The sequence below is a fragment of the Callorhinchus milii genome, unplaced genomic scaffold, assembly GCF_018977255.1.
Source record: "Callorhinchus milii isolate IMCB2004 unplaced genomic scaffold, IMCB_Cmil_1.0 Scaffold3, whole genome shotgun sequence".
In the NCBI taxonomy this organism is placed as follows: Eukaryota; Metazoa; Chordata; class Chondrichthyes; order Chimaeriformes; family Callorhinchidae; genus Callorhinchus; species Callorhinchus milii.
The window spans coordinates 42,270,706-42,285,438 of NW_024704744.1; the positions used below are offsets into that span (position 1 = coordinate 42,270,706).

The 14,733-nt window shown below is 39.2% G+C and overlaps 1 protein-coding gene across 3 annotated transcripts in view; it reads right to left on the reverse strand.

Moving 5' to 3' along the window:
- ibtk (inhibitor of Bruton agammaglobulinemia tyrosine kinase) overlaps window positions 1–14,733 on the reverse strand; it is a 76,606-nt gene that overhangs the window by 37,127 nt on the left and 24,746 nt on the right. For all 3 annotated transcript variants that reach the window (XM_007905054.2, XM_007905055.2, XM_007905053.2), the window contains exons 2-9: window positions 13,863–14,618; window positions 8,995–9,091; window positions 8,366–8,490; window positions 7,018–7,128; window positions 4,026–4,196; window positions 3,209–3,326; window positions 1,192–1,372; window positions 579–702 (exon numbers count right to left, since the gene is read on the reverse strand). In XM_007905054.2, coding sequence (XP_007903245.1) covers window positions 579–702; window positions 1,192–1,372; window positions 3,209–3,326; window positions 4,026–4,196; window positions 7,018–7,128; window positions 8,366–8,490; window positions 8,995–9,091; window positions 13,863–14,186 — 1,251 coding nt within the window. In that variant the 5' untranslated portion in view covers window positions 14,187–14,618. The remainder of the gene's footprint in view (window positions 1–578; window positions 703–1,191; window positions 1,373–3,208; window positions 3,327–4,025; window positions 4,197–7,017; window positions 7,129–8,365; window positions 8,491–8,994; window positions 9,092–13,862; window positions 14,619–14,733) is intronic.

Below are 14,733 nucleotides of genomic sequence, written 5' to 3' on the forward strand. Positions count from 1 at the left end.
GCTTAGTTTTACATCATATACTATGTCCAAACTTGATGTTTTGTTCTGTGATGCTCTTTATAATACAAAATTGAAAATAACAGAAAGTTAAAAAGTGCTAATTTTCTTTTTTAAAAGAATGACAGTCTTACAGGTTAAAATGCTTGTCTATTCTATGGCCACTAGATGGCAGTAACCAGTCTTACACCATTGGTTAAATATGAAAGGCTGCTGCAAAGTAAAAGGTCTTCAATAGTGAGAAGATAATAAATATTCTAGCCGAAATGCAAACTTACGATTAAAATATGGGAATGCTTATGACAAAGTTGAGATTTATGTAGATTTCTGTTTTAATGCATTTTTAACCACTAACGTCCTAAAACACATTGCAACTTTACAGTTATATAGCATCTTACATGGTGGGAGGACATCCCAAAGTGCTTAACAGTCATAACAACTTGCATTTATAAAATGTTGTTCATTTTATAATATCTCAAGGCACTGATACCACACTCTAGAGGGGCGGGGGGGGGAAGTTCTAAATACTGTAAGAAAAAATAATTGAGGGAGAAGAAAAGGAAATGTACTCATTTACTTACCCTCCCTGCTTCATCCAAGGCAAGCATGCAAACTTTTTCTCCTCCACTTTCCTTCAGGACTTGAGGATCAGCCTTGTGATCCAGGTGTCCACCAGTTACAAGAACTTTCCTCAAGTTTAACTGCCTGCATGAATCAAAAGAAAAAATGAAACTCAATAGCTCATAAAACTTTTGATTTATATACAAATTACATACATATGTATAACTGGCAAAAGCTGGCAAAATAGTAGTCAGTGAAATATCACCTAACTTACTGCAGATATTTTACGTTTGGAAGGGAAGAAAGGAAATAAAAATAAAAGTTTAATAAGCTGCTTCCTTAATATTTATGTAACTTGTAAGAGGCATCTCATCAATAAAGCATAAAACATAAAGCATCAAAATGTAGGAACATGTTCACAGTAGGGAGAAAATTAAAAATACTTCCCTCAGAAAATATTTCCTTCAATATGACATGAATGTTTCTTCTGGGATGATCAAATGAAATGAAGCCAAAGTGAAATGTAAATGAAGACAAATACACTTAAAATCTGAATCTGCACAACATTCCACTGTAGTAATAAAAGGGAAAGAACTATTTTGCTACACAGCTATCTTTTAATCAGATTCCAACCTGGAAGCAATCTTTTTGCATTGATAGTCCGTCAACAGGTAGACATCTCCTTTTTCTGTAACAGAGATTGTTGCTCCATCACTAGCAACAGCCAGAGATATCATTGTATCCTTATGATGCAAAGCTGAGACTTGACGAGGTGCAAGCACGCATCGTTCCCCATTAGGATCCATCAAACAACCTAAGTCAATATTCAGATAAACTGTTATCAACGTATCACACAGGGATGAATATCTATTCAGAGCTATTTATATTGCAGCCTTCAGAACAATTTAAAAAAATAAACAAAAATGTGATTAGAGAATGTAAAAATGACAGAGCAGAAAATTACCCTGCAACTAAATAACTACACTAAAACCCCGGCTAGCCAGAACAATGGGGGTGGAGGGATTGAGGGGTGGGGAGAGAAGTGGGGGGAGGCCGGGGGGAGAAAGTGATCCGGTCCACCAAGCCGGAATTTCCAGCTAAGTATAATTACAATGTCAGTACTGGCATTGTAATTGTTTGAATCCCACGAACAGAAAATAAGAATTAGGAGCAGGAGTAGGCCATTCGGCCCCTCGAGCCTACCCGGCCATTCGATAAGATCATGGCTGATCTTCAGACCTACCTGCCCTATTCCCATATCTAATTACCTGCCCTATTCCCATATCCCCTAATCCCTCTATTTTTTAAAAATCTATCAGTCTCAGCCTTGAAGATGTTCAAGGACTGAGCATCTACAGCCTTCTGGGGTAGTGAGTTCCATAAATTCACTGCCCTCTGAGTGGAGAAATGTTTCCTCAACTCTGTTCTAAAATGCTGACCCTTAATTTTAAGACTGTGACCCCTGGTTATAGATTCTCCTACCAGGGGAAACAGTCCCTCAGTGTCTACTTTATCCAGCCCTTTAAGAATCTTATATGTTTCAATAAGATCCCCCCTAATTCTTCTGTACTCTATAGAGAATATAGCCCCAGTTTATTCAGCCTATCCTCATAGGTCAGTCCCCTCATCCCAGGAACTAACCGAGTTAATCTACGCTGTACCCCCTCTAGGGCAAGTATGTCCTTTTTTAAATAAGGAGATCAAAACTGCACACAATACTCGAGGTGCGGTCTCACCAATGCCCTATAAATGCAAGGATTATTATACAGTTGCAACAAGACTTCCCTACTCTTGTACTCTAAACCTTTTGCAATGAACGCTAACATGCCGTTCGCCTTCTTAGTTGCTGCTGCACCTGCAAACTAACTTTTTGAGACTGGTGTACAAGGACACCCAAATCCCTCTGAACACTAACGCTATCTAATCTCTCCCCCTCTAGAAAATAATCTGTTTTTCTACCTAGGTGAAACCTTGGGCAAGTTTCCTTACTCCACACGCCTAATAATAATCCCTCCAAAACCAAAAACAATAATAAATTGTTCATTTTCAATCTACGACTGTTTGTGGGACATTGCTGTGCGTAATTGGCTGCCGCGTTCGCCCACAAATATTCACTTTACAGTATATTCTGTGAAGCGCTTTGGGACGTCCTCCCGACGTGAAAAGCGCTATATCAAATGCAAGGATTATTATTATTATTATGCTAATATGTTCCCATTAATCCCGTGGGCCTTAACCTTGTGCAATAGCCTTTTGTGTGGCACTTTGTCAAATGCCTTTTTAAAATCTAAATATACTACATCTACTAGTTCCCCCCTATCTAACCTGCTAGATACATCTTCAAAAAAAACCTCTAAGATAGTGAATAAGATATCTTCTGCTTGTGGTTTTGAACTATGTCAAAGTCAGTATCCCTGGCCATTGAAGGCCAGCAAGCATGGCACTATGAGAGTGGCTTAGCAGGAGCCTATACACATGGGCCCATCCAAGGAAATTTAAAAAAAAGCTTCACTTTCAGGCCCGGTTCAAATTCCAGATACCTGGAGTCTGGTAGGAATCTACCAGATTCTGGTAGGAGTCTGGTATGAAATCTTCTCATAAAGATTTTTTTTAAACAATCTGCATCCAACTACATATTTTTACATCTTACCAAGCTGTCCACCATTTAGACCCATGGTATATACTGCCTCCTTTGTCCATAGCACAGTGTGGAACCTTCCTGCAGCAACTCCAATGACAGTTCGTCCTTTAAGAGTTTTAGACTGTACCTAATTCAAAGAAATCCATAGGAATAATTTCTATATAAAAAACTGTATTTCTGTACGTAAATAGACTACCGCATTCACCTACAAATAAACAGTCACTACATTTTCCAGTATATCCTATGAAGCGTTTTGAAACATCTTTCCAATGTGAATGCATGATATTAAATGTAAATATTATTATAGTATGAAAAATAACTTTAGGAACTAAAGGTATTCTATATTGTATTTCAGCACAACATGCTCATGATGGTATTATGATGGTGGACACAGCCAATATTAAAAATCCAATGTACATACTTGAAGCTAATTCCTTACACCAACAAATTTTCTTGATTTCATATTTCTTGATTTGTGCCATAAATCAAGAAATATTCAATCAAGAAAAAAATGGAAACACATTGCTGATTGAGCATGGACTTACCCAGACTAGAGCAAATATTTGGGGGGGGGGGGGGGCAGGTGGCACTTCTTGGCCACCATGAGTTGGCCACCACTGCCTAACATCCTCCAGAGCGGAAAATACCCAATTTTCATCCCGGCAAATCCTAACTATGTAGTAGCTGAATGTAGAAAGAATTTAAAGTATTCTACGGGACAGGATTTACCCATGCACTGATTTTTAAATATGCACTGATTTTTTACTTTCATTTGTCTGATAATAACTGTTTTACTATAAGCATATAGATTGTTCTTGTACCTCACCTGTCTTGGTATGCTGCTGATAGCTGGTGGAGGGACGATACCCAGCTGAAAGTAAGTGTTCACTCCAAAGGTGTAAATAGATCCATCTTCTGTTAAGACAACAGTATGGTCCTTGGCAGCTGCCACCTGAGCACAACAATGGTTAGCTAAGCCTTCCACCATCCGGGGAACCTAACAAAAGTGCACAATAAAAAAACAATATCAACTTCACATCACCTACAAATGCACTGGCACTACACTCTACAGTAAATCCTGGGAAGCACAGAGATGTTTTGATTACAAGAAAACCTGCTATAGTAAAACACGCACAAGTCACAAATCGTATGATGGCCTAAGTTGTACATTCACCCGATTCCCTATCAAAACCACTTAGATTTCTTTGCACTTCTCGGATTAATCACCCCCAATCTCATAATGCCGCTCCCCTATCCTCCATCAATTAGCTGCCACATTTCACCCACAAATATACAGTCAATTCACTTTGCAGTATATTCAATGAAGCGCTTGGAGACGTCTAGAAGACGTGAAAAGCGCTATATCAAATCCAAGGATTATTATTATTATTACACCCGCCTGCAACTCAGACTTCACGGAAGTCATGTTAAATTCTGGTACCATTTATATCAAATGGATATATACTAATTTCGTCTCAAGTAGTAGAACTTTTGTTTGCAACATTGTTTGTGTTTAAACAATATTGCTGACTGCAATTGGCTGCCACATTTCACCCACAAAATACACCGTCAATTCACTTTTCAGTATATTCTGTGAAGAGCTTTGACATGTCTCAACCATGTGATAAGGCGCTATATCAAATGTAAGGATTATTATTATTAACATTCATATTGATAAACTACCCATTGTATTTTTGAACAGGCTAGTTTTCCCTGCAGACTTTTGTTTTGCCTTTTTTGACTGATAATTCTTCATAGTATTATTTTTTTTTAAAAAAATTTCAATCTGGCTTAATTTCTTATATAATTATCTGTTAGCACCCTAGATGAAAGTTTTAGGATGGAAATTTTGTGGAAATGTCTTGTGTTTACAGGGAGGGTAAACAATCCTGCAGTATGATAATTTACTATGAAGGATCCATAAGTACGTCATGAATGAGTATCAAGTTCAAAAACAGTAATTTGAACTAAATTAGGTGATCTTGAATTTCTTTGAAAAACAAAACCCTAAGGGCAATTAAATCAATTAGGAGTTGCCCCTCTGTCTTTAAATATGACGTTCAAACTCATAGCCCAATCATATTAGACTTTCAAACCAATATCTTAAATTGTCTGAACAGTTTTTTTCAATTTATAAGTGGAAGCCAGTTAAGCCGGACACATCAGGAAAGGCCATTTTGTACGATTTAAGAGGTGTTCGAGGATAACCGAAATACCATTTCCTCCCAGCAGAGGACCCCCGCCAATGCCAAATAAAAATATGTAATCATGTTGTTTCACTTGAAGTAATGTTGACTAACCAAACAGGACACCAAGTATTTTAACCAAGTCAAAGTTAAAATCCTATACTTTCACAGAATTCAGTAAAATGTATTTACCTTTATTTGGCTGCAAAATACCAGCAGAGAGCGGCGCTTCCTCCAGTCCTCCCAATGCCATTCCCATTGGGATGAGAAGGGGAGCAATTAGCTTGAGGTGATTGACAGCCGGCATCCGTTTGTGAATGGATAGGATCCACTCATTCACAAGCAGCTCAGCTGTCAATCAATCGTGATATTTGCTCCCTTGTTCTTCCCTGTTGCTCCGTCTCCTGACTGATTGACAGCCCAACTCCAGCTGCTTGTGACTGGCTGGACTCCACTATCAATTAATCTTAAGACTCCTCCCATCTATGTCCGGGACCCCCTTTATGGCTGAATGGAGTTACAGAAGGCCTGAGTGAGTAAATTCAGTGGCAAACCAGTGTGGCATTTTGCCTGGAATAAATGGATTTTTGTTCAAATCAACCACTGTATTTAAGAATACAAATGAATCGGGGCTGGGGGTCCAGTTAATGCCGTTTAACCGGCATCCGGCAAAAGCGGATTTCACTGTACATTTGGGAATACGTACTTCAAAAACTATTGCTCCCAATATTAGTGCTCACATCTACCATGCACTAAGAAAAACAGTTAAAATAAATGTTTCAATTGACTTTGAAGTCTTACCAAATACTCTATGGGTCATTAATCTGTGCATTATAGTTACATGAATATTTTATCCCATTTACTCTGATGTGATATATGCAAAATAGTTGGTAACAGCAAAGCACAATGACTAAATGTCTTGTCCATCCATTAATCTTTATATTGCAGGTGAACTGCCAATTTTTCTCCTTAGAAACTTGCAACATCAAACAATTTTAAGAACTTTGTAAAATCTTAGGTCATGGGAGGCAATAATATATTTGCTCATGTGATTATCCATAACTTACTTGTAACTTGCCAATTACAAGTTACTTGTCAGCCTCAAGTGAATATATAGATTATATATTATTTCTATGTTTAGGCAAATTTACACTACTTGTATAATTTACATAATGTATACTGCAGGAGCAGTCAGGCTGTAAAAAATATTGCATTTCAGGCTTAGAATACATCTTCCCCCTCCCTCCCCACTGATTGGTGTTGTTGGGTCAGTTGTTGGATCAAGGTCATAAGCGCCCACAATGGTCTCATCCTTCTGCTTTGAGCACAGCAACATACTCAGGTCAATAGATTATTACTATTGTCCTCAATCAATGTCAAGATACATACAATAAAACGAAATCATGAACAGGGTTAAACAGTTTTATATTCCACAAGTGACCATAACGAGATAACTGATGAACATCGTGAATCACTTACAAATTTGCCTTAAGAGTAGGAATATAAAATCAGTTCACAGCTGGCTAATACTAGTTTTTTTTTATTTTTGCCCTTTTTTATGTTTGAAACAATTTTATCGAAATACCGGTTTAAACTGATAGTATTACAATGTTAAGAATAATTTTGACCTACTAGATATGTTTGCTCATCTCCATGCCCAAGACGACCTCCTTGGCCATGACCACAGGTGTATATTTGTCCTTTCTGGGACAGGAAAACAGAATGGAACTTGCAAAGCACAACCTGAAAAAGCATAAAAACAAAATTAACAAATAGTCGATCAGCAGCACTTTCCTTTTGTTTTTACTGATTAAACATTTCCACGAGATTGTATCTTGCCTGCCTATAATTTAGGAAAGAATTTGTGTCTATTTGATGGGACACAAGAAACCAATTCAGTTCCAATTACCACACCATGGAAACTATATTTGATACATGGAGTTTCACGACAAGCTTAATGGTGCATTCCCAAGTCAGAATCAAGATAATTAGCTTGACTACGCTCCTTGTGTGGTTCAATTTTATACAAGACATTCATTTAATGCATTCTTGAATCCAAGACCCTAGAATTAAATCCATTTAAACTTAGCATATATATAATATATATATATACACACACACATATTTAAAAATAAATCAGCAGTCTAACAATAAATTCAAGATGACAAAGATCATTTGAGCAGTAATGGTGTTCTCAGTGCATTGAACACAGAAAGAGCATTCACCACAATTTACTAAATGCAACTAACCAGCAGAAGATTAATAATGCACCAACGTTTATTTTTATTATAATCTGTTTCCCCAGTTCCAGAGAACAAGTGTACAAGATAAATTCTTTCAACAGAGTTGAACTGTAATATCACCCATCCATTGAAGAGTGACATACAATTAGATCTGTAACCTGATGCATGCATCCTTGATCCAGAGGAAAATCTGCACTATGAAGTCTTAGTGCTCATTTTGCTTTCCAAAACACGTATTACATTCAAACATAAGATAATTTATAAAGTCAGTGAAGCACTACAGACCAACACAATGACCTAATTTAAATTGTATCATCTGATACCATACATCATCTTATTGCCTGGGAGCTCTTTAATTTACATCCCTCAAAACTACTTTCGATTATTTTCATTACATGAGTAACATGTGCGGTCAAATGTCACCCATTCAGCTGGTCCAAAATCAATTTCTTGTTCACAAGGATATTAATCAAAGTTTGCATTAAAGGATTGCTAATGAAAACAATTTGAGATTCTGTGTTCTTATCACGCATCACTCTCCCAATGCATTAGCACACTGTCAGAATACTTTCAAAGGGAGAGTATAAAATAGCTCACATGGTTAAAAGATTTTAATCTTGGGGTCAGATGCGTTTGTTAGGCAATAAACTGAAAATTATTTAATCTGCTACAAAATCAAGATTGTAATGCAAAAAAAGATTTTAAAGCAATGCAATATAAAAGACAAACAGTCATACTTGTTTAATATAAACCCCAGATCTAGGGAAGAAGTCTACAAGTTCAGGGTGGTATTTGCTTTGCTGGCTCCCATGACCAAGAGTAAAATTGGTGTTGTTTCCCCAGGTATAGACTTCAGTAGGATCTGAAAAATGACAGTACTTTTTGAAAAATACAATAGTTCAAATAGCATTGAAACTCATTAAACATACAGATCAAACTTCTTTATAGCCCAAAGATAACATACAGATCAAGCCTCTTTATAGCCCAGTGGCATACATCATCCCAGCTCTGTGAAGCGCTTTGGGACGTCTAGAAGACGTGAAAAGCGCTATATCAAATACAAGGATTATTATTATTATTATTATAAGAAGCCTCTGCTATTGCCAGAGTTTTGCCACTAGAAAATGCATCTGAGCATCTTAGCCGGTATCTTTTAATGCTGTCTCCCCCGAGAAACCATCTGATCTCTACTCAGCATCTACTCATCCTCAGCTGGACTACTGCTGAAACTGGTTATGTGGTTATTCACAGCTTTACATTGTGCTCTAAACCACAACACAGCAAACGTTTAAGAAAATGCATAGCATCATTGTTTTTATATTAAAATAACTATTACACAGACAATGCAACAAAGAATGGAATGTACCAGTCTTTCTGTAAATCACATATGATGGTCTATCTTTCATGGCCAAGTCAAGTGTAGACAACCCGTCTTTGTCATGTACACAGTGAGTACTCCCATGCTGCAAAAAAAAATACAAATTAGAACTAGACTGTAGAACTTTACAGACAAGGAAACAAGATGCATGTATTTGCAGTACAATCATGTTCCTTTCAAATCATATCTGAAATACAAATTTCATTTACTTTCTTGACAGCTTTGTCCACCTGTGTTCCCACCTTTAAGGATTTATGTACGTTACCAGCTAGCATACACCTGCTCTCTTTATTCTTCATCCCAAATCCCTCGCATTCAATATAGTAGCTTAAGCAATGCGAGACCCTACCCCGCATGAAGGCAGGTAGAAATGCGTTGTTATTACCACATTGTCAGAACTTCTCAAAGCGCTCCACAGGATTTATTGTAAAGTGCAGTAACTGTATATTTGTAGGCAAAATTAACAACAAGTTTGCACTTATAAAGTGCCCTCCACACAGGGTAGCATCTCAGATCGCTCAACAGTGGCGGTGCCTGACTCCGAGCTGGACGGTGGGGGCGGGGAGATGGCATTATTGCACAGTTGAAGAGGAAGGTTTTCAGGTGGTATTTCAAAAAGGGGAGAGGGACATCAGGTAAAACTTCCATTTTTCCAAATAATGGCATAAGATGAACAGACAGAACAGGCAGACGATACCTAGGTTTATCATGTTACCTCCAATTGCTATGATAGCAATGTCAAAGGATTGTACAGGAATCTAGATTATCATCTTTGGATCAAACAATAAACCGAGGCTCCGTCTGCCTGCTCAGGTAGACATTAAAGATCTCCTGGCACTATTTGAAAAATGGAGTTTCTCCTGCTGTCCCTGCTAAAAACAAATTCACTTTATGGCCGTTTGTGGGACATTGCTATGCGCAAACTGACTACTGCATTTACCCTCAAAACAGTCACTACACTTTGCAGTATAAACTGTGAAGTGCTTTGGGATGCCCTCCTGACATGAAAGGCACTGTACCAAATGCAAAGGTTACATAATAATCCTTGCATTTGATACAGGAACATATCACGTTGTTGAGATGTCTCAAAGCGCTTCACAGAATGTAGTGTAAAGTGGATTGACTCTTTGTGGGTGAAACACTGCAGCCAATTGCGCACAGCAGTGCCCCACAACCAGTTGTGGATTGAGTGACCAAAGTTTTTTTCCAGCATGACACCTACATTTAAAACATCTCACATTGCTTTTAATGAAAGGGTTTTATCGGAAGAAAGTAAATCTCCTGTCTAGGAGATCTAGAGATCATCTACTGGCATCAGCTTAAGAACATAAGAAATACTAGACGTAAAAAGACCAAGGTCCACCTAGTTGGCCTTCCACTTTCCTGGCAGTCGTATGCACATATGTCCTTGATTATATGCACCTCAATACTTTATTTTTCTATGCTGACAAAAATATCTTTGTCTAATAAAGATGATCCAAATAATTTTGTAAGGCAGAGTTCATTCATGCTGCTTAGCTTTGCTGCTAAGGAGTGTGTGGTGAATTCTGTGTCTCGCTGAGGTGCTGAGCAGAAACTGTTGACATTTTACTGGGACCAGTGCCACGATTTCAAAAGCAACACTTATTTTACTCATTTATGTAATGGAATGAATGGTGATGTCTGAGCAAACTTGTCAACCAACCTGTATCAGATCTGTAGAACATTAGAAAAGCAAACTTATGCCAACAAAAAAGCTACCTATGGGAAAATATCCTGACCCAAGCATGTCTAAAGCTGAACACTTCAGGCTACAAATACCAGACTCATCTATCCAGGCCATAAATAAGACTGTTGTAAGAGCTCAACACTCTTGAATATTAGTCTTGAAGATTAGTTTAGGAACATCCTCAATGATGGGGAAAAGCCTGTCACTGAAGCACTAGTTGCTGAAATCTGTTCCTGTGGATCAGATTTAAAAAACATCTGCAGAGTGTTTGGGTGCTTAATTGCTTTGCTAAATGATTTACCCTTGGGGTCTTTTTTCTTCTGGGGGCACAGACACTTGATCTGTATGAGTGATTTCTCATATTTAGTCTGAGTGAGAACCATCAACAGGGAGTATGTATGACATGTGGATAAGCTGTGTGTGTGTGTGTTTGGGGGTGGGGGGGGGGGTCATCAATTAAGTAAAAACTACATTTGTAAGGTCTCAGAAGTACTGCAGTAAAAAGACCTAAATTTGCACAAACTATTTTGGTGACAGGAGGAAGAATTGTTGAAAATATAAAAATTGTGCACACTCCTATGATGGGGTGGAGTTTCTGAATAGATCAATAATACGTTTGATAATTATCAAATTTAATTATGGCTAGATCCCTAGAATCTCTGCTCACGCACATACGAGCCGCACTTAAATCACTTGTGCACACACACATGCCACACTCACCGAATCATTCACATATCACACGAGGATAAAGAACCTGTCGACGACATAAGTACTAATGACACAATATATGTGACAATGTTAAGGACTTGAAAAATTTGTCGACATAAGCATGTCAAAGTTTATGTTGTCATATGTGACAAGTTTATTGTGTTCCAGTGTGGGGAAGGGACTGCAATTTATTTTCGACATGAGAAGGATGTCAATATAAATGGGTTCAAGTGGGTATTAGAGAGTTCGAAGGTCTCCAAAGCTTGTTGACTGGAGCAGAAGTTTATGAAGTCTTGGTCCTCTTAACGAACACATAATGCCATCAGAGCTAATTTCCTGAAGCATTCCATACAATGGCTTTAAGCTAAAATCTATTCTCTTTCTAACCTGGAGCTAGAAATTAACTCTGCATATTGGAAAGGAATAATGACATATATATTTTTAATATGATGTGATAGCAGAAAGAGCAAGAAAAATCCCATAATGAACACCATCGCCAAAGTCACGACTTTTAATGGCCAAGAGGAATTTCATTCCCTCAGATTTATTTTCCTATAATGAATTCAGATTACTGTCCAGTATCATCCTTTTTATAGTCTATGAAATGCTTTGAAAGGTCTCAACAACATGACAAGGAGCTATATCAAATGCAAGGATTATTATTGCTGCAAAGCAGCAATCCACAAGACTGATTTGGAGGCAAAGGCCTTTCACTCTATTTCATCTCACTGTTCCAGAATACCCACCCTACCATTCTCCCATCACAGATTTGAGCCATTTTTCAAATGAGTCCTGGCCTCAACAACCACTCCTGGTAATTTGTTCCAGTTGTTAATTATCCTGAGTGAATAAATATTTCCTGGCATTTGTCCTGGAATTGCCCTTTGCAACCTTACGCCTGTTCTGCTGTCTCAGGTGCATCCCAAAGTATTGTTCTTGACTAATTATCTCAATCCTACTTAAAATATTTCATATTCTGACATGTCTTGTTTCAGAACTGAAGAGCCCAGCTTGTCTAATCGTTGCTCACAGCTCATTCCTTTAACACTGGGGATCATTTTCATTGGTCCCCTCTACATAGGGGCTTGGGCAGTCCCTTTATGTCACAGCAACCAGAACTGTGTGCAGTATTCTTGTTGCAGCACTATATATTTTGAGTATGGGTTCTGTCTGAGTATCTTTCTGCCTCCACCCTCAACTCCAGGACCACTGCTGTCCTGACAGACTGTCTGTCAGACATCAAGTCCTGGATGAGGGCAAATTTCCTACAGTCGAATGTGAACAAGACTGAGGCCCTCCTGATTGGCTCGTGCCAGCACCTCAGCACCTCAGGCTCTGGCAGCATCACCTCCATGGTTGCACACTTCAACTCACCAGCCAGTCAGGAACCTGGGTGTCTTGTTCGACCCTCAACATCTTTTCTTCCCCACATCCAAGCCATGACCCGCTCTGCCTTCCCTCACCTCCGTAACATCGCCCAACTCCGCCACTACCTCACCCCTCAGGCCACTGAAACTCTTGTTCATGCCTTCATCACCTCCAGGCTCGACTATGCAAACGCCCTGCTTATTGGCCTTCCCAACTCCTCCCTTCACAGGTTGCAGATAATCCAGAACTCTGCAGCCCATGTCCTCTCCCGCACCAAACTCCGTGACCCCATCTCCCCCGACTCCACTGGCTCCCTATTCTTCAGAGGATCCAGTTCAAGATCGTGGTATTCACCTACAAAGCCCTCCATGGCCTCGCCCCACCCTACCTCTGCAACCTCCTAAACCTCTACCAACCCGCCCGCGCTCTCCGCTCAGTCGGCTCTGGCCTGCTCCACGTCCCCCGCCCCACCCGCCCCACCATTGGTGGGAGAGCCTTCAGCCACTCTGCCACCAACCTCTGGAGTTCCATCCCTCAGTCACTCCGCCTCGCCCCCTCCTTAGCTTCCTTCAAGTCCCGCCTCAAGACCCTCCTCTTCCACCATGCCATCGGCCACCCCCCTTCCCCTCCCTTCTCCCCCCGACCCCAGCTCGGGTCTGAAATACTGTACACTGTCCAGTGCTTGGGACGTCCTCCCGACGTGAAAGGCGCTATACAAATGTAATCTTGTTGTTGTTGATGATCCCAATTCAACCAATTTTCCAATATATGCCAGCTTTTTGTTTGTCCTATTTATTGCTGCCTTACACAGTTTTGACAGGGTGAGCAGTGGATGAGTCAACTAACATCCCTAGATCACTTTCAGCTTCCCCATTGGTGCAAATTATTATTATTATAAATTCTGTCCCATCCATAAAATACATGCATCTCCTATTCTTATTTCCTACAGGCTTTCCCTTGCATTTCCCTGTTTTGATGGTAGCTTTATTTCTTGGAGCACACATTAGCCATATCTGAATTTTGAATTAAGTTGACTGTTCAAAATGTGAACAAAAAAAAGAGTATACAGTACCTTTAGAAGAGACACAGCACAATCAATATGCCCATAGAATATACTTCTATGAAGAGCGGTCCATCCAGATTCCTTATCCTTCACCGAAGGATCAGCCCCTCTCTTTTCTAGGAGCCAATCTACAACAGCTTTCTTACCACATGATGCAGCCATGTGCAGAGTTGTTCTGCCAAAACTATCCTTCAGAGAAGCTGCATTGTAGCAATAAGATGAAAGGAAGGCCTTATTCTGGCCTTCAGTTCCCTTAGTTAGTACTGAAATCATATCGAGGGCATGCTGCAGGGAACGGCATTTTGGAGTGCAGTCAGCGGTCAGCAAACTCATTCTGCTGGTCCAGTCTCTGTACTCTTGAAGAAAAAGTCTCTGAGAAGTTTCTATCGGAGTTGTGTTGGCTGGCAGAAATGCCACCAAGCGCTAGAATTGTGCATGTGCTGTAAAAACACTGCACTCTAGCAATCCCCCAGTCTTAGTTACATCAATTCAGTAATTAGAAGCATTTCTTAGTTCAAGAAATTGCTCCTTCAAGTTATAAAACATATATGGCACTTTCTGTTGCATTAAATAGACAAAAATAGAAAATCATTTATTATAATAAGTCTATATAAAAACAAACTTTGTTTTGTAAATTTCCAGTCAATGTTTAACCATCACACTCTCCAGATAACCATTCTTTGGCAGCCAACCTCCATGGGGAAACTCCCCTCCGCCCCAGCAACTCTTCTTTCTTGTTTATGCCTCCATAATTGTCAGCGGTACCTGTAAAGCAATAAAAGAATATTATAATCAGCTCAATACATACCAAATACTTGTAATCAAATTGCTGAAGTTTTAAACCTACGCTTCTTAGATGTTAAATGACTAGTCAGTTATT